The sequence below is a fragment of the Triticum aestivum genome, chromosome 1B, assembly GCF_018294505.1.
Source record: "Triticum aestivum cultivar Chinese Spring chromosome 1B, IWGSC CS RefSeq v2.1, whole genome shotgun sequence".
Taxonomy (NCBI): domain Eukaryota; kingdom Viridiplantae; phylum Streptophyta; class Magnoliopsida; order Poales; family Poaceae; genus Triticum; species Triticum aestivum.
Window position 1 is genome coordinate 470587257 of NC_057795.1, and position 20140 is coordinate 470607396.

The 20140-nt window shown below is 41.2% G+C and overlaps 1 protein-coding gene across 1 annotated transcript; it reads right to left on the minus strand.

Moving 5' to 3' along the window:
- Positions 1 to 336: 336 nt before the first annotated feature.
- Positions 337 to 7023, minus strand: LOC123132370 (autophagy-related protein 18h). Its single transcript, XM_044552148.1, has 9 exons — positions 6480 to 7023; positions 5345 to 5806; positions 4827 to 5261; positions 4459 to 4704; positions 3549 to 4373; positions 3313 to 3473; positions 1693 to 1817; positions 989 to 1612; positions 337 to 884 (listed from the first exon to the last, which is right to left on the minus strand). The coding sequence occupies exons 1-9, from the start codon at positions 6651 to 6653 to the stop codon at positions 880 to 882; spliced, it is 3057 nt and encodes a 1018-aa protein (XP_044408083.1). The 5' UTR covers positions 6654 to 7023; the 3' UTR covers positions 337 to 879.
- Between the last annotated feature and the right edge of the window lie 13117 nt (positions 7024 to 20140).

Sequence of the window (20140 nt, forward strand, 5' to 3'; positions counted from 1 at the left end):
CCACACGGGGGGCAGATGCGGAACGTCTGCCAAAAAATCTCACCAGACTTTCCCTCCCCTATGATCTATGCCAAAAAGAAAATAGACGAAATTGCTAAATATAGACACATCCCACACATGTACTCCCTCCATAAAGAAATATAAGAGCATTTAGATCATTAAATACAGAGGGAGTAATTTCCTTAGCAAGTGTCCTTAGGTTACAGACAGAAAATGCTGATACCTTCATGCTTCCAACAACAGAAGCATGCCTAATAATAGTCACTTGTAATTCATCATTGCAGCAGTCAATTACTGAACATGCAACACAAACACAAAGGAAGAGAACATATCGACTTCATAAACAGAAATCTTTCACTGAATGTTTATACAGTTATGTCACATTAATCGTTGCTAGCATTCCTTTCTCTTAATAAACAGGAAAGTATGTACAAATAAACATGGAACATTCACAGGCCCTGGCAGGAAGCAGTCAACAAATATGGCTCGCCAGGGTTTCAGACCATCCAAATGTCCCAGAAGTGTATCTCGCGAAACAAATGGGTCTTACAGTATGTACAAAGCAAACAGAAAAAGGGTGGGCCAAGTGTCGCGGCAGGCAGTGGCAGCTTCTCGACAAACACCAAACTCCCTTCCTTCCGTGGATTAGTAAATTGCCAGGAGGGGTCTTCGACTCAAACTCCAGAGCTCTTCTGGCAAATAAACATGGAGCGCAAGCTTCACCTTCCAAGTATGTACCAAACATTAGATTATCGACGCGGCACGACTTTATTCCACGGAAGCCTACTAGAATTCCACCATTTTCTACATAATATTGCACACTGATTGTTGTGGCAACTGTTTACCATTATCTATCCCAAGTAAAGCAGTATAGTAAGTTCAACCTGGCCACAAAGAGAGAACAGAGATCAGCGCAAACACAAAAGTACAATCACCAACAATCAAGTTCAATGATGACCTTTCTATCATCACTGAGTAGTGTTATTACCTTCTTCACTGAAGGCGAAAACCCCTCCAAGCATGTCATCGTTGTCCCCATCTTCCTCGGGCTTCTCTCTCTCGCAGTGGCTGCTGCTGCTGTCAGCATCAGTAACAGCTTCAGTTAACTCACGGCAGTCATCGAGTTCTGATATTTTACAATAGCCCTCTTGGAAATACTGGGTAAACTCTCCAGAGTTCTGAGAACCGGGCATTTCATTCTGTCCGGAATTGACGCTCGTGTGACCCCCATTTGGGATATCAGTAATGGCACCATTGCTGACTGACGAATTATTGGTTATTTCAGGCCCACATGATCCGTTACTTGCAGGGGAAGGTGATCCATTATCAAGAGGTCCATCCAAGAGGGAATAGTTGCTCAATGGTCTGATGTGCGATGGTACACAATCCACACCCTCTCTAGACTGAGGCATGATGGTGGATACATTTGTTCCGATTGGTGTAGACAAATAGCCAATGCTCCCGTTATCTACTTTGTGATTGACAGTCAAATTTCTAGCTTCAGGAGATCCAATAGAATTGCATTTTTCCTTTGGCAGCAAATCCACAGCAGGAGTAGGTCCAGAAAATAACTGCCCAGCTAAAACATTCATGTTTTCTGTTTTTCTCATATCTGCAAGATTAAGCATCTCTTTCAATAAACAATTAATGGAGATAAACAGTTTAAGCTTAAATTTCACATCATATGTTTACCAGTGTAAAATCCAGATATATGAGGCACTGGTTTGGGACCATATGCATCACTATCCTTTGCCGAGCTATACTGTGTGCTGTCGATGCCGGATAATGCATTCTGAATTTGGCGGCTTGCATGATTCCTGCACATTTCAAAATATTATTTATTTCACATCTCAAATCCAATCGTATTACAATAACTGATGAAAACTTCAGTTAAGACTCACCAAAAGTTGCATAAGATGGTTTTGACTACTTGGCACTAAGTAAAAACACTCAAGGATAACATTTGCTTGATAAATAAAACATTTCCCAGGCAACTAAAAAATTGCATTGGCTGAGTAAAAAGTACTCCCTCCGTCTCATAATATAAGACACTATTACATCCAATATGTGAGTATATTGGAGTATATGATAGTGCAAACCTATGCCCTGAAAAACGCTAAGCATGACACATTCATATACAAACCTCAAGCAGATAATGATGTCAAATAAAAAAAGCATTTGAGTAGAGAAATGTGATCATCTAACCAAGGTATCGGTTGCTAAATCTGGCAAACTTACATTTTAGCAATACAAATATAAACTATATCCTACACTCTTGACAGATTACAACAAACTATGTCTTACAAGAGGGAAGACAGTATGCAAGAGAGGAATTCAAACAAAAGTGTATGTTGCTAAAAGGATCCCCTCTCGAGCAAAACGCTAAGATACCCATTGTAGATTTTGGGGAAATCCCCGAGTTAAGTTAGTAAATTAGTTACAAGGTATTACGCACTGAGTTAGGAACTAACACAGCATACATCCAGTAATCAGATAACCTGGCTACACGTTCATCAAACATCAAAATGGTCATGGTAACTGGTAGGGCAAGGCAAAGGTAACTCATCAAGCGATTGCATTGGCAAACAGAACCAAAGAAATACAGTGTGAACAGTTGAAAAAAACAGAGTTTCGTGTGGGTCATACTGGTTTTTGTCACTCATACCTACTAAAAACCAAGCTGAATAGTACTACATCCAGCCCAAATTAAACAATGGTTTTTGTCTCTCAAATTTAATTGGTAAGTGGTGTTAGAGATGGATGCAGAAACAATATGAGAAACTACTTCCAAACAAGCAAATAGTACCAGAAAAGGTATTAAGATCATTTAATCATTTAACATTTTTCCCTGATTCCATGTTCAAATATCAGATATCTTCAAACTAGAAATGATGGATATTACAAACGTATGACATTTAGCAATACAAAATTGACATCCTATGCTCAGACTATAGATCAGGACGCTGCACGATAATACTGAAAATTAAGTGTGTGGTACTACTTGCCTATAGTTTGGTGTACACCTATACAACAGCAATATAAAACAAAACAGAGCACAATTATCGACAGAGATTTTCTAAACATACAATACAATGTGAGCATAGCAGCTTTCAAATTGGTATGAAATTCAATCCCTTAATATCATTAAATAGTTGCAAAAATATTATCTGAGAAATAGAACATAAGTTGCCAGCAAAATTGTTCTATCTCTGTTAGTTGTTGCCAGCAACTAACAAAGATAGAACAATATTATATATAGACAACAAACAGAAAAGACCAGAATAGCATTTTTCTTTCATGATTTGACATTACCTATTTTGCTCAGGATAGTGGAACTGCTTAAACACAGGGAGCAGTTCCCTCCTCAGTTCAACCTCATGAAGAGCCAGCTTTTCGATCTCAATTTCCCCACCATGAATGCCAACAGCTTCCCCTGACTCTGTAGCAGGATGATCCATCACGTAGAAGCAAATCTACATATACATGAAAGATTGTTCAATATTTATTCTGTAAAATTTAGTCATGGTATCGAGACATTGCAGGCCAACCTTAGACTTCTCCCATATGGGAATCCGCCATGAGCTTATCTGAACCTCTGCATTTGAGAGATACCAGCTTGATCTTTCTTTAACTTTCATAACCTCTTTTCTGGATACACCATCATTTGATGAAGTGAAATCAGAATGGTCACTATCCTCACAGTCAGAAGTGTCTGGTGTCATCATACTGTTTAGTTGGTTGTGGAATACAACATTTGCAATGTCCTGGTCTCTTTCAGGCCAGTTTGTCCGGCGGCAAACATCCCACCATTGAACTGGCTCAGCGGTAACATGCAACTCATCATCTTGGAGCTGCAAATGACTGCCAGGCCCAACTGTTGGGCTGTTATCAGAGGATTCAGAACCCGAAGAAGGCAGAAGTTCATGTTGAATAACATGACCAGATGGTGAATACACCAATAAATGCTCCAAAGCATTAGCCTTCGACGGAGCCGGCAGAGAACCTTTGTAAATGGAATTGTAAAAAATAGCAGTTATAGCACCAGATGGCACGGATAGTTTTCCACTTGCAGAAGCAGCCACGTTGCTGACTGTATTTAGCCAACTAGAACTATTGTTTTTTATCCTACTGACCACAGAATTTGTCACAGTTGATGGCACAGGATGAAGCTGTTGATCCATAAGAAATGATGGCTTTGACCACCATGGCCTTGACTGACATGGGGCAAGAGGCGGCCCGTCACTGTGAGAATTCTGTGGCTGCAAACTCGAATCGCCCCCAAATGGAGACAATGTAAAAATATGGCAAGTGCCTCGTGCTGAAACAATAGATACCCACTGGCTAAAATGACTAAAAGATATGTCCTGTATGACCTGCAAGTAAATACAAGGTAATTAAAAATAATGACATGGTTGTACACACTTTTAACAGAACTTGATAGTTTCTGTGTAACCATACCGCTGCTGTCATGCCACGATACAGTTTGTAAAGGTGAACATGAGATGATGCCCAATCATATCGTTTTGAACCTGAGCCATTAGCAATGCAGGTCGGCATGATCCGGAAAACATTTATGTTGTGGCCATGAACAGAGGCTGTGACCAAAAGGGTCCCACTAGGATCGAAGCAAAGAGCAGATATAGGACTGGTGTGAGCCCTAAACTGTGCTATAACAATTTTGGAGGTAACATCCTTGATGATAACCTGCAAAAGTTCAATAAGGTATCATTAATCTGAAACACAGACATATTAAAGAAAAGATATTTTCTTTAATGTGCTATACTTGACAAAGATAAAAAGGAAAGCATAGGCAAGCCTCAACTAACCGTTCCTGCATTGTCAGCTTCCAGTGGATGCACAGTGGAGGGAAGTTTGCCAGATCTCCTTCCTGGACTTGATGACAGAGGAGAATTAGAACCATCAGGCAGAAGTTCTTGGCAGTACTTCGACAGTGTTTTGTACCCCATATCACCAAGATTGATTATACCAGCAGCTATTTGCTTACTGGACTCCATTGCATATCTAGCAACTAAGGTTCCATTGCTAGGAGAAGTAGATGGGCTCACTCCTGGAGAAGGTGTGAGATTTTGTGGGCTCAGACGACCAGTGCTGGATAACACAGGACCATTGGGAGCATAAGCCAACCATCTTGAGCCAACAGACATTGGACCATACCCAATATTTGCCCCAGGTGCCCCTTGTAAAGGATATGACAAGACGCTGAACTTGTTCTCAAGAGTTACAGCATCAAAGCAGTAGATCTGGGGTGTAGCAGAAAAATATAAGAACACAGAAGAAATATGCAAGTTTGTGCATCTTTGCCACTGCGAAAAGAAGAACTTACTTGTGCTGCAAGTGCTACGGCCACAACCCGGGGGCTGCAACGAACTATATATACAGCAGATCGGAATCTGAGAACATGTACGTAGGTGTGAGACTTCAAAGAATAGAAGCGAACAACTGTTGGGGTAGAGATGCAGTTTCCAGTTTGAGGTTCAGTGCTTGTATCCCTGATCAGTGCACTTAAACGCCCACCCTGAACCATACCCAAGCCATTTGTCTCATCCCCAGCAACAACCAGAAGCATAGGATGTGATGCCCTAAATCCTTCAGTTTCTTCAGAGTAAAGAGGTATGGGTTGCATTTGTAAAAAGGTAACTGGACCATCGCGTTTTGAGACCAATTCGCAAACATTTGCAGCATCCTCAACATCAAGCACTTGAAACCCGTTAGAATAACCAACGAGCAGAACATGCTTGAAAGATGATGGATGAAGCTCTAATTTGTCAAATCCAGCCCACAAAACCTGTTCACATATGAAACGTCAAGACTGAATGCTGTCAGTGAATTTGCAAAGATATAAGGAAGCAACACGGTAGGTTAAGGAATTATTAAGAGCGGTTGACTAACGATAAAAGAAAATAACCAAGCATTAGCCAAATAAGTACAATAGAAGCAAGATACCCCTGTTGAGCAGATTCCAGAAAAAGGAAACATACCATCCTAACGCAAGATTAAATGTAGCATGGATGTGCAAATTGGTATCAAACAGACAGCTGGCAATATCACAGCAGCATTATAGTGGCAAAAATAGGAAATTTGAATTCACCCAACTGTCCACCACCATGTAGCTAACCAGAGTTTCATCCATTGTATTGTAGGACTGGAAACGTCCAACTAGTTACTCCGTATATCTTAATTAACAATTCTAATACTATGTGCCAACTTCAACTTCATTGATGGTCAACTGACCTCCAACTTCGTTAGTTGGGCATACAATTCTGAATCTATGCTTAGATAAGATCTAGCACGTCGGATTACTGACAGACCATAACGACCTACCAAAAATTGGCATGCAATCAAGTGTACAGTTGCGAGTATAATTGAGCAGAACTAACACTAGTAGCAACTTCAACAGTTGTCTGCAACAGTTGAAAAAAAAGGAAGTTTTGGAGGTGGTTGCGGCAGGCGGAGGCGACCTGGTCCTTCTCGTCCTCGGCCTGGGGGGCGATGGAGGCGGCGACGGAGGCCCCGGCGGAGCGCACCGTGGAGGCGACGGAGCCGACGTTGGACGAGACCGTCTTGAGGCAGGACGATATGATCCGCAGCGAGCTCGGCAGCAGCCCATTCCTCCCCCCCTTCCCCCGCTTCATCCCCCCGCGCTCCTGCTCCACCTCCCCGGAGACCGACGCGAGCACCGACTCCTCCGACTCCGACACTAGCACCCGCGGCCCCCGCCGCCCATCCGCGATCGCCGCCTCCGGCGCCGGCGAAGGCCAATACCATCCGCAGTGTCCCTGCTCCAGCCGATCCCCCCCTCCGGCCACCGCGATCCGGCCAGTCAGCTCTCGACCATCTCCCTCCGGCGGCGTCCGTCCCCTCTCCTCTCCTCCGGCGATTCCAGGCAGACCGGAACCGGAACCAGAGCCAACAACTCCTCCTCCTCCTCTTCCTCCTCCTCTTCCCTTGGCTTCTCCCTTTTCTCTCCTCTCCTCTCTTGGTCTCTCTCTTGGCTGTTGCTTTCGTGTGCCTATCTTCCTCCTCTCCCTTAAATAAATCCCAAGAAATCAATCCCCTCCGGTTGGCCTCCCTCCCCCCCTCCCCCGCTACCCGTCCCCGACCCCGACGCCTCCCGCGCCCCCTGCCGCCCGGGCCCCACCCGTCACCCGACGGTTCCCCCGCGGGTGCGCGTGGCGAGGAGCCGGGCCGGGGGAGGGGTGCCTGCACGCAACGGGGAATATGGGAAGGGATATCTCCTCTGCCCACGCGACCGCCCTGTGCTGTGCCGCGGACGCCATCCCACTTCCTCGTGTGGGGAAAAAGAACATTTTTACACTGTTTATTATTTTGCGCCGGTGAACGTTGCTTCTGCGCGCACGTCGGCGTTGGCGTTTGGGTTGCACATCGTGTTGCCATCGACCAGGCTTGGGTCGCACGGCTGCGACCGGGGAAACCGCGGGGCGGGGGCCGGGGACTGGTTGCCTTATCCCGTTGCTGCCGTGCCGTGCCGTTTCTCGGGGCACGGGTAGACGTGCGGATTTAGGAGGAGTATCCTGCTGGTGGTGGGTGGGCGGATATACCCTGCCTGATTGATTCAAGATGGATCTGCTCTGGTTGGCTAGCGTTTGAAACGAGGGGGTGGTACCGTGCTGGGCGCGAAGTTGTTTGACGAGCTTGCCAGATTCAGATTCGTTGCTTTGCTCTGCTAGCAGGCTGCTCTCCCAGTGCCTAACAAGAAGACTAAAACGCTTCACCGGGATAAAAAAGAAGAGGAAGGACAACGCTAACGCTCATACGTGTGATGGGAGTCAAACCCGTCCACACGCCTTACAACACACAGACTATGCCATGTCACCGCATGCATGTACTCTATTAAAAAACCAAAATTGACATGATCTGTACACACAGAGTATGTACTCCATTAAAAAACCAAAATTGACATGATCTCTACACAGACTGGAATTGCCATCATCAAAAAACCAAAATTGACATGATCTACAAACTAAAATTGTCGCATGGCAATTTTAGTTTAAGCACTATGACAACTACAGTGTAAACATCATGGCAACTTTTGGGCAAAAAAAAAAATCGTCGAAACATATTAACATGGGGTCTAGTTTTGAAGATCTGGTCGAGACGGATTTAATGGTGAAAATGGATTTTTAATTTGTTTTTTTTTATTATGAGATAAAATATTTTTAAGCCGAAAACCAAAAAGATTTCTGCTGATATCATCTGTTCATACGTGGCAAAATGAGTGGTGATGGAGGCGTGTGAGCGATGTGCAAACGCCCACACGTGTGGGCGTTAGTTTTTCCGAAAAAGAAAACTGGTGTCACGTTATTGTAGCGTCTCGATGGCAATCAGCAGTGCTTACTCCCTCTGTTTCTGAGTCAGAGGTATACAGACACGTTTTAATATTCCGTTGATACCAATTTTTGACACGACAAAAAACATAAAAAATGGCGTCCGGCACCATGCCCCGTAATTAAGATACCCTCAAATGAAAGAGCTTTCAACATGAAATGTTCCGTCTCGTTGAAACCAATAATTTTGATGTTTGGATCATCACCATCCGGATTCATCTCAAGGGCCGAAACTGTGTTCGAATTACTGAGATTTGGTATTTGGAGTACTATTCGGCCTATCACGTCTCCAAGACGACCTCGGATGAAAAGGTGTTCAACATGGAATGTCTTTGCCTCGTCGAGGCAATTGATTTTTATTTTTCAACCATTTCAATATGAGATTGTATGCAAAAGTTACAGTTAACGCAGTGTGGCCCTGTAACACCCCTATGTAATGAGCTACAGTGACCATCAACATTAAGCTAAGCTACTTTGATTAACTAGTCTTGATCATCTTGATCCATTTCTCATTTCAAATTCCACTTTGAAATCAAATTCAAATTATAAGTGAGATGGAGAATTTCACAAATATGAAAACTAAAAAGTTCATGTAATGACAAATAGTCCATAGTTAACTATGGTCAAGAAACCAACATCTTATAAAGTGTTTAAATGCCCTAAAACAAATAAAACATGGGCCAAACAATATTTTAATTGCTTTTAAAATTTTAAAAATTCCAAACTATTTAAATAAATGCCAAACTTTTTGTGGCAGTGGCCTGATTTGTAATGCTAATTTTGGTGCAAGTCTCATATTTTATAAACCTAAAATAATGTTGAAAATAAAAAGGAAATAGAAATAAAAAAGAAATAGAAATAAAAAAGAAATAAAAAAAGAAATAAAAAAGAAAAGAAAAACAAAGTGGCACTGTGTCGCCCAGCCGCGCATAGTGCCGGCCTAGCCCGCCGACCGGGTTGGCTACTACCTACAGTAGCCGACCGAGCAGCGTGCACCCACGCCCGTTGGTCGCCATCGGACCACCTCGCATGCCTCCGCCGCAGGAGGATAAGGGCGCCACCTCCCCACGCCTCCTCGGGCTCCCCTCCTCCACTCGCCCTCTCCTCCTCCCACGCACTCTCCCTCGTCACATCCACCTCGCCAAGCAAAGCCATGGCTCCGCCGCCATAGACGACGCGGCCATCGACCACCCCCGTCGTTCCAAGGAATCTGGCAGCTTCCCCGTGCTTGGCTACATCATCTACGCCTTCGAGGACGAGCTCTACACCTCCACGACGACCGGATCGAGCCGTCCCCTTCCGCTTCGGTCACCGGCGACCGCCGTCATTCCCAGCCACCTCTGCTACTCCTAAGCCTCTCGCCGGCCTTTCTTGTGCCACCCGGTGAGCTCCGCCTCTCCTCCCCTCTTTTTCCCACTCGCCATTGTCCTCTAGCCTCCACCGAGCGAGCCTCATGCACCAGCCGCCGCCCCGCTCGTCGTGTTGGATTGAATATTATGAATCTGGAATTGTTTGATGCATATCGCATAATCAACTCACGGATACTCGTGGTGACATTGGAGTATCTAGGTGACATTAGAGTTGGTTGATGTGTATCATATTGTGTTATTTTAGTATGAACTCTTGGGTTGTTTGTGACACTTATAGGGATAGCTCGATAAATCGATCGCAAAGGATAATTTTGAGGTGGTTTCGTACCTTAGAAACAATTTCGTCTTATGTTCTCTGCTAGATAAGAATTTTGGAGTGATTCTTCATCGCACATTAAGGGATGGTTATATGATCCAATTATGTTAGTATTGTTGAGAGATTGCACTAGTGAAAGTATGAATCTTAGGCCTCATTTTCAAGCATTGCAATACCGTTTGTGCTCACTTTTGTTAATTGCTACCTTGCTGTTTTTTATTGTTCCTATTACAAAAATCAATATCTACTATCATCACTACACTTGTATCACCATCTCTTCGCTAAACTAGTGCACCTATACAATTTACCATTGTATTTGGTGTGTTGGGGACAGACGAGACTTCTTGTTATTTGGTTGCAGGGTTGTTGAGAGAGACCATATTCATTCTACGCCTCCCACGGTTAATAAACCTTAGGTCAGCCACTTGAGAGAAATTTTTTACTGTCCTACAAAACTCTGTGCTTGAAGGCCCAACACGAGTCTACAAGAACAAGTTGTGTAGTAGACATCAAGCTCTTCTCTGGCGCCGTTGTCGGGGAGGTGAGTGCTTGAAGGTATATCTTTAGATCTTGCAATTGAATCTTTTAGTCTTTTGTTTTACCACTAGTTTGTTTATAAAAAGAAAACTACAAAAACGGAATTGAGGTTGCCTCATATTATTTGTCTTTATCATGTCTTTCTTGAAAATGATGGGAAGGAAAATTGCGCTCAATTGATAGAAGAAGAATTCAATAAAATGTTTGGCATAAAAACCATGAATGACGAGCATGATTGCAATGTTGCTAGTATGAATTATTTGAATATCTGTGATGCTAGTGATATGCAAAGTCATAAGCTTGGGGATGCTATGTTTGATGAAGATGATATTTTTAGTACCCCAAGATTTGATGAGCAATTTTATTATGAGGATAGCATGCCTCCTATTTATGATGATTATATTTATGAAAGTGGATTTGGAAGAGTGTCAACTTTAGATAATAATTATCGCACTATTTTGGAGGGTGTTGAATCTTATTGTAATAATTATGAAAGTGGATTTGGGGAGGTCATGACTTTATTTAATGATGATTCCACTATTTCTGAAGAGGCTTCAATTGATTATGACAACAAAGTTTCTATCTATGATGATTATGGTGATGACATGTATGATATATTTAATAATGATAACCATGAAACTTGTCATCATGATTTTAATTTTCAATCACATGATAGTAATTTTGTTGAATTTGCTCGCACTACTATTGATGAGAAGAAATTTTCTTATGTGGAGAGTAATACAATTTCTATGCTAGTGGATCATGAAAATAATGCTTTATGTAATATCAAGTTTCCTCTCTTTGTGTTGAGAATTTTGAAGTCATGCTTGTTTTGCCTTCCTATGCTAGTTGATTCTTGTTCCCATAAACTGTTTGCTCACAAAATTCCGATGCATAGGAAGTGGGTTAGGCTTAAGTGTGCTTGCCATGTGATTCATGATGCTCTTCTTCATGTTACAATTACTACTTTTTTGTGCCTAACCTATTAACCGGAGGCCCAACCCATATTGCTGTTTTATTGCCTGTTTCAGTATTTGAAGAAAAGGAATACCAAACGGAGTCCAAACGGAATGAAACCTTCGGCATCATGATTTTTTGGAAGAATATCATCCTGGAGGCTTGGAGATCAAGTCAGAAGACCCTCGAGGAGCCCAGGAGATAGCCCCCCCCTACAGGGCACGGCCCCTGTCTCGTGGACCCCTCGAGCACCCCCCCCGATCGACTTCTTTCGCCTATATATGCCTACGTACCCTAAAAACATCGAATATCAAGATAGATCGGGAGTTCCGCCGCCGCAAGCCTCTGTAGCCACCAAAAACCTCTCAGGAGCCCTTCCCGGCACCCTGCCGGAGGGGGGATCCTTCACCGGTGGCCATCTTCATTATCCCGGCGCTCTCCATGACGAGGAGGGAGTAGTTCACCCTCGGGGCTGAGGGTATGTACCAGTAGCTATGTGTTTGATCTCTCTCTCTCTCTCATGTTCTCTCTCGTGTTCCCTCTATGGCACAATCTTGATGTATCCCGAGCTTTTCTATTGTAGTTGGATCTTATGATGTTTCTCCCCCTCTACTCTCTTGTGATGAATTGAGTTTCTCCTTTGAAGTTATCTTATCGGATTGAGTCTTTTATGAGAACACTTGATGTATGTCTTGTCGTGCTTATCTGTGATGACAATGGGATATCATGTGCCTCTTGATGTATGTTTCGGTGACCAACTTGCGGGTTCCGCCCATGAACCTATGCATAGGGGTTGGCACACGTTCTTGACTCTCCGGTAGAAACTTTGGGGAACTCTTTGAAGTACTTTTATGTTGGTTGGATGAATCTGAGATTGTGTGATGCATATCGTATAATCATGCCCACGGATACTTGAGGTGACAATGGAGTATCTAGGTGACATTAGGGTTTTGGTTGATTTGTGCCTTAAGGTGTTATTCTAGTACGAACTCTTTTATAGATCGATCCGAAGAATAACTTTGAGGTGGTTTCGTACCCTACCATAATCTCTACATTTGTTCTCCGCTATTAGTGGCTTTGGAGTGACTCTTTGTTGCATGTTGAGGGCTTGTTATATGATCTATCTATGTTATTATTGTTGAGAGAACTTGCACTAGTGAAAGTATGAACCCTAGGCCTTGTTTCCTATCATTGCAATACCGTTTACGCTCACTTTTATCGCTCGCTACCTTGCTGTTTTTATAATTTCAGATTACAAATACCTTTATCTACCATCCATATTGCACTTGTATCACCATCTCTTCGCCGAACTAGTGCACCTATACAATTTGCCATTGTATTGGGTGTGTTGGGGACACAAGAGACTCTTTGTTATTTGGTTGCAGGGTTGTTTGAGAGAGACCATATTCATCCTATGCCTCCTACGGATTGATAAACCTTATGTCATCCACTTGAGGGAAATTTTCTACTGTCCTACAAACCTGTGCACTTGCAGGCCCAACAACGTCTACAAGAAGAAGGTTGTGTAGTAGACATCAAGCTCTTTTCTGGCGCCGTTGCTGGGGAGGTTAGCGCTTGAAGGTATATCTTTAGATCTTGCAATCGAATCTTTTTGTTTCTTGTTTTATCACTAGTTTAGTTTATAAAATAAAATTACAAATAAAAAATGGAGCTAAGTTTGTCTCATACGCTTCATCTTTTTAATATCTTTCTTGAGTTTGATGGAAAGGAAAATTGTGCTCAAGTGCTAGAAGAAGAATGCTTTAAAATTCTTGGTACTAAATCTTTGAATGATGAGCATGATTGCAATGTTGTTAGTATAAACTCCTTAAATATCCATAGTACTAATGATGATTGCTCTAGTCATGATGAGAATATATCTTGTGAGCATGTCAACTTTTGTGGAGTGCATGTTTGCATGAACACACCAAATAGAGAAGATATACTCCCTCCATTCCCAAATATAAGTCTTTCTAGAGATTTCAACAAGTGACTACATACGAAGCAAAATGAGTGAATCTACATTCTAAAATATGTCTACATACATTTGTATGTTGTAGTCCATTTGAAATGTCTAAAAAGACTTATATTTAGGAACGGAGGGAATATATTGCAAGAAGCATAAGTATTTAGAAACTAAGAGGTTGCAAGAAAGGCTAGATAAGAGTGCGGAGAATTTAAGATATCTTTCCCGTTGTGAATTTTGCAATAAACAAGATCATTTACATCTCCAATGCAAATTGTTTCATGATCGGATCGTGTCCAAAAATTGTGATGATTTGATCTCCCTTTCTCATTACAATGAACTTAGATTGCTTTTGGGTTGTGAAGAGTTGAAACGTTTAACTAAGCCTATTCCAGAATTTAATCTTAAGCATTTCCTTGATATTGATCTAGAAAAGATTTATATGTTTTGTGGGGAGAATTGCATTGAAAATCCTTATATTGCCAATTACATAAAGAAAAGAAAGCAAATAGAAGATGATGAGAATACTAATTAAAGGGAAGAGACTTCCCAATATCCTCCTATTATTTCTTATGATGAATCAGGTAACAAGGAGGAGCTTTCTATTCAACCAATCTCATCAATAAGGAGCTCGGAGAGGAAGGTTGAACCTACACATAATGTGAAGAAGAAAAAGAAAAGAAGGAGCAACAAAGGTAGAAAGGTATCCCTCCCAAATGATGTTGCTCCTACTACTCATTGTGATGATGATAATTGCTTTACTATTGGTGCTATCCATATTTTTAATGATGAGAGTGATTATGCTTATGATATGAAAGGGCCCAAGCTTGGGGAAGCTATGTTTGATGAGTATGAAATATTTGAGAATATATTTGCTGAAATTAATGTTTGTCCCAAGCTTGGGGATGCTATGTTTAATGAAGATGATATTTTGAGCATCCCAAGTTTTGATATGCAAAGTTGTTATGATGATAGCATGCCTCCTACCTATGATGATTATATTGATGAAAGTGGGTTTGGAAGAGTGTCAACTTTAGGAATTAGTGATCCCACTATTTTGGAGGATGTTGAATTTTATTGTGATGAATATGAAAGTGGACTTGGAAGAGTGTCAACTTTATTTAGTGATTCCACTATCTTGGGAGAGGTTTCAATCGATTATGATGAGAACGAAGTTGCTACTTATGATGATTATTGTGATGAAACTTATGCTATAAAAAGTAGTGATGATTATATTTATAAAACTTGTCATGATTATGATTACCCTTTTTCTGAACATTACTCTTTTAATGTGGAAACAATTTTTAGTGTTCAAGTCTCTTATGATACTCCCACTATTCCGAATGAGAAGAATTTTGCTTGTGTGGAGAGTAGTAAATTTTCTATGCTAGTAGATCATGAAAAGAATGCTTTAGGTGCTGGTTATATTTTTGAATTCATTCATGATGCTACTGAAAATTATTATGAGGGAGGAACATATGCTTATAGGAATTGCAATAATATCAAGTTTCCTCTCTATGTGCTTAAAGTTTTGAAGCTATGCTTGTTTTACCTTCCTATGCTAGTTGATTATTGTTCCCATAAGTTGTTTGCTCACAAAATCCCGATGCATAGGAAGTGGGTTAGGCTTAAATGTGCTAGTCATATGCTTCATGATGCTCTCTTTATGTTTCAATTCTTATCTTTTATGTGAGCATCATTGTCATCGTCATGCCTAGCTAAAAAGGCATTAAAGAAAAGCATTTGTTGGGAAACAATCCAATATTTACCCTTACTGTTTTTGTGTGTCCACATTATTATGCTACTGTAGTAATCATGTTTTATAGCTTTTGTTTCAATAAAGTGCCAAGTAGAACCTTTGGGAAGACTTGGGTGAAGTTTATGTGATCTTGCTGTAAAAAACAGAAACTTTTGCGCTCACGAGAATAGCTGCCACTTTTACTGGAGAGTGCTTTTAGGTTGATTCTTTTTGAAGATTATTAATAGACAAATTACTCAGGTCCAGAAATTTAGTTCATAATTTTTGGGGTTCCATAAGTATACGTTTGATACAGATTACTACAGACTGTTCTATTTTTGACAGATTCTGTTTTCATTGTGTTGTTTGCTTATTTTGATGAATCTATGAGTAGTATCGGAGGGTATGAACCATAGAGAAGTTAGAATACAGTAGATATTACACCAATATGAATTTAGAATGAGCTCATTACAGTACCTAAGTGGTGGTTTTATTTTCTTATACTAACGGAGCTTACGAGTTTTGTGTTGAGTTTTGTGTGGTTGAAGTTTTCAAGTTTTGGGTAAAGATTCGATGGAATATGGAATAAGGAGTGGCAAGAGCCTAAGATTGGGGATGCCCAAGGCACCCCAAGGTAATATTCAAGGACAACCAAGAGCCTAAGCTTGGGGATGCCCCGGATGGCATCCCCTCTTTCGTCTTCGTTCATTGGTAACTTTACTTGGAGCTATATTTTTATTCGCCACATGATATGTGTTTTGCTTGGAGCATCATTTTATTTTGTTAGTTTTTGCTTGCTGTTAGTTAGAATAATGTTTTTCATCTTAGTTTCAATAAAAATGTCAAGGATAGCCTTTGACATGCTTATTTTGCTAGTATACATGTTGCTGTTTGAAAACAGAAAGGTTACCGCTGTTGCAAAAATTCCGTAGAAAAGTTAGAGAATGGTATAACGTTGAATCTTTTTGCATACTGAGCTATGATAAATTTATTACAGTGGGAATTTTAGTTCATAATTTTTGGATTCAGGGAAGTATTGATACTCTTGCATTCTTTACAGACTGTACTGTTTTGGCAGATTGCTGTTATGTTTGCATTGTTTGCATATGTTTGCTTGTTTAATGATTCTATTTAAGGATAGGAGTATTAAATATGCAGAGGAATTTAGTATGCAATGCTGAATAATAATTTAAGTGATTTGTTACAGTAGAAAATGATAAGGTTTTGCATTGGTTTGTACTAACCTATCTCACAAGTTCTTGTTGAGTTTGTTGTGAATGAAGCTTTTGATAAGAAGAGAAACCATGATACAAGAGGAATTAAAGAGACACAAAAGTTCAAGATTGGGGATGCACAAGGCACCCCAAGATAATATTTCAAGAAGTCTCAAGCATCTAAGCTTGGGGATGCCCCGGTAGGCATCCCACCTTTCCTCTTCAACAACTATCGATTAGTATCGGTTGAGCCTAAGTTTTTGCTTCTTCACATGAGTTGTGCTATCCTTGAAATGTCATTTTATTTTGTTTTGCTTGCTGTTTGAATAAAGTACCAAGATCTGAAATTCTTATTTGAGAGAGAATCTTCACATAGTTACATAATTATTTAGCTACTCATTGATCTTCACTTATATCTTTTTGGAGTAGTTTTTCATTTACTCGCGTGCTTCACTTATATCCTATGAGTAAATTGTTGAATGAGTTGAATGTCATAAATCTGAAATTATATAAGTCTCATTTGCTTATCCCATGGGTATAAATGACTTCACATCTAAGAAGTAGAGGTTGTAAATTTATTGACGGTTAGCAAGCATTGTTTTAGTCATTTGAACAATTCATGAAAGAATATTGAAGGAAGAGAGATTTCACATATAAATATATTATCATAGACACCTTTTATAATTGTGAGCACTCATTAAGTATGACATGCTAAAGAGTTTATGTTGGACAAGGAAGACAACGTAATGGGTTATGTTTTCTCACATCTCAGTTAAAGTATATTGTCATGGATCATTCAAACAGGTTGAGCTTGACTTTCCCCCTCATGCTAGCCAAAAATTCCTAGCACCATGTAGAGATACTACTTGTGCTTCCAAATATCCTTAAACCCAGTTTTTGCCATGAGAGTCCACCATACCTACCTATGAATTGAGTAAGATCCTTCAAGTAAGTTGTCATCGGTGCAAGCAATAAAAATTGCTCTCTAGATATGCATGACTTATTAGTGTGGAGAAAATAAGCTTTGTACGAACTTGTTATGGAAGCAATAAAAGCAAGGGACTGCATAATAAAGGTCCATATACAAGGGGCAATATAAAGTGACGTTCTTTCGCATTAAGATTTTGTGTATCCAACCCTAAAAGCGCATGACAACCTCTGCTTCCCTCTGCGAAGGGCCTATCTTTTACTTTATGTGTTTTACTTTATGCAAGAGTAAAGGTGATCTTCACCTTTCCCTTTTTCATTTTATCCTTTGGCAAGCACTTTGTGTTAGGGTGATCCTGATATATATATCCAATTGGATGTACGTTAGCATGAACTATTATTGTTGACATCACCCAAAGGTGAATACGTTTGGAGGCAACATTATAATCCCCAATCTTTCTCTGTGTCTGATTAAAACTTCATAACCACAAGTATTGCGTGAGTGTTAGCAATTGTAGAAGACTATATGATAGTTGAGTATGTGAAGTTTGCTAAATCAAAGCTCTGACATAGACTCTTCTTGAAAATAGGATGAATTGCAATTGTTTGATGACTAAGAATGAAGTTTGCTAGTTTTCAAGAAAGTTTATGGTCTATGCTTTGACATGTGAATTGCTTGTTACTTTATCGTGAGAAGTTTTATGAGATGAACTACTGTTATGACATATAATGATGCTAGTAAAGGTGATTGAAATTATCATTGATCAAACTTGTGCACCTTCTAGCATTCACACTTCATAAATTCTTTCTTTATCATTTACCTACTCGAGGACGAGTAGGAATTAAGCTTGGGGATGCTGATACGTCTCCAATGTATCTATAATTTATGAAGCATTCATGCTATATTATTATCTGTTTTGAATGATTATGGGCTTTATTATACACTTTTATATTACTTTTGGGACTAACCTATTAACCGGAGGCCCAGCCCATATTGCTGTTTTATTGCCTGTTTCAGTATTTCGAAGAAAAGGAATATCAAACGTAGTCCAAACGGAATGAAACCTTCGGCATCGTAATTTTTTGGAAGAATATCATCCTGGAGGCTTGGAGATCAAGTCAGAAGACCCTCGAGGAGCCCAGGAGATAGGGGACGCCCCCCCTACAGGGCGCGCCCCCCTGTCTCGTGGACCCCTCGAGCACCCCCCGACCGACTTCTTTCGCCTATATATGCCTACGTACCCTAAAAACATTGAATATCAAGATAGTTCGGGAGTTTCGCCGCCGCAAGCCTCTATAGCCACCAAAAACCTCTCGGGAGCCCTTCTCGCCACCCTGCCGGAGGGGGGATCCTTCATCGGTGGCCATCTTCATCATCCCGACGCTCTCCATGACGAGGAGGGAGTAGTTCACCCTCGGGGCTGAGGGTATGTACCAATAGCTATGTGTTTGATCTCTCTCTCTCTCGTGTTCTCTCTCATGTTCCCTCTATGGCACGATCTTGATGTATCCCGAGCTTTGCTATTGTAGTTGGATCTTACGATGTTTCTCCCCCTCTACTCTCTTGTGATGAATTGAGTTTCCCCTTTGAAGTTAGCTTATCGGATTGAGTCTTTTATGAGAACACTTGATGTATGTCTTGTCGTGCTTATCTGTGGTGATAATGGGATATCATGTGCCTCTTGATGTATGTTTTGGTGACCAACTTGCGGGTTCCGCCCATGAACCTATGCATAGGGGTTGGCACACATTCTTGACTCTCCGGTAGAAACTTTGGGGCACTCTTTGAAGTACTTTTATGTTGGTTGGATGAATCTGAGATAGTGTAATGCATATCGTATAATCATGCCCACGGATACTTGAGGTGACAATGGAGTATCTAGGTGACGTTAGGGTTTTGGTTCGATTTGTGTCTTAAGGTGTTATTCTAGTACGAACTCTTTTATAGATCGATCCGAAAGAATAACTTTGAGGTGGTTTCGTACCCTACCATAATCTCTACGTTTGTTCTCCGCTATTAGTGGCTTTGGAGTGACTCTTTGTTGCATGTTGAGGGCTTGTTATATGATCTATCTATGTTATTATTGTTGAGAGAACTTGCACTAGTGAAAGTATGAACCCTAGGCCTTGTTTCCTATCATTGCAATACCGTTTACGCTCACTTTTATCGCTCGCTACCTTGCTGTTTTTATAATTTCATATTACAAATACCTTTATCTACCATCCATATTGCACTTGTATCACCATCTCTTCGCCGAACTAGTGCACCTATACAATTTGCCATTGTATTGGGTGTGTTGGGGACACAAGAGACTCTTTGTTATTTGGTTGCAGGGTTGTTTGAGAGAGACCATCTTCATCCTACGCCTCCTACGGATTGATAAACCTTAGGTCATCCACTTGAGGGAAATTTGCTACTGTCCTACAAACCTGTGCACTTGCAGGCCCAACAACGTCTACAAGAAGAAGGTTGTGTAGTAGACATCCGCGGCGGGGAAGGCCCCGGCCGCACGAGCCCAAACTCGTCGAAGACATGCATGGCTGCGACAACCTCCTCGGCGTCATCACGGCAGTACAACAGAAGCCAACCTTTCGGAGGATCGCTCAGGTCCTTCCCCGTCAAATATAGCAACACCTTGCTCGCTCAGCTCCTCCTCGGGAAGGGCGTCTTGGCGCAGGAGGATTTTGTTGTCATCACCACCAAGCTTCCACAAGGGGCGGGAGTGGTCTTGGAGCGGCGTGATGCGCT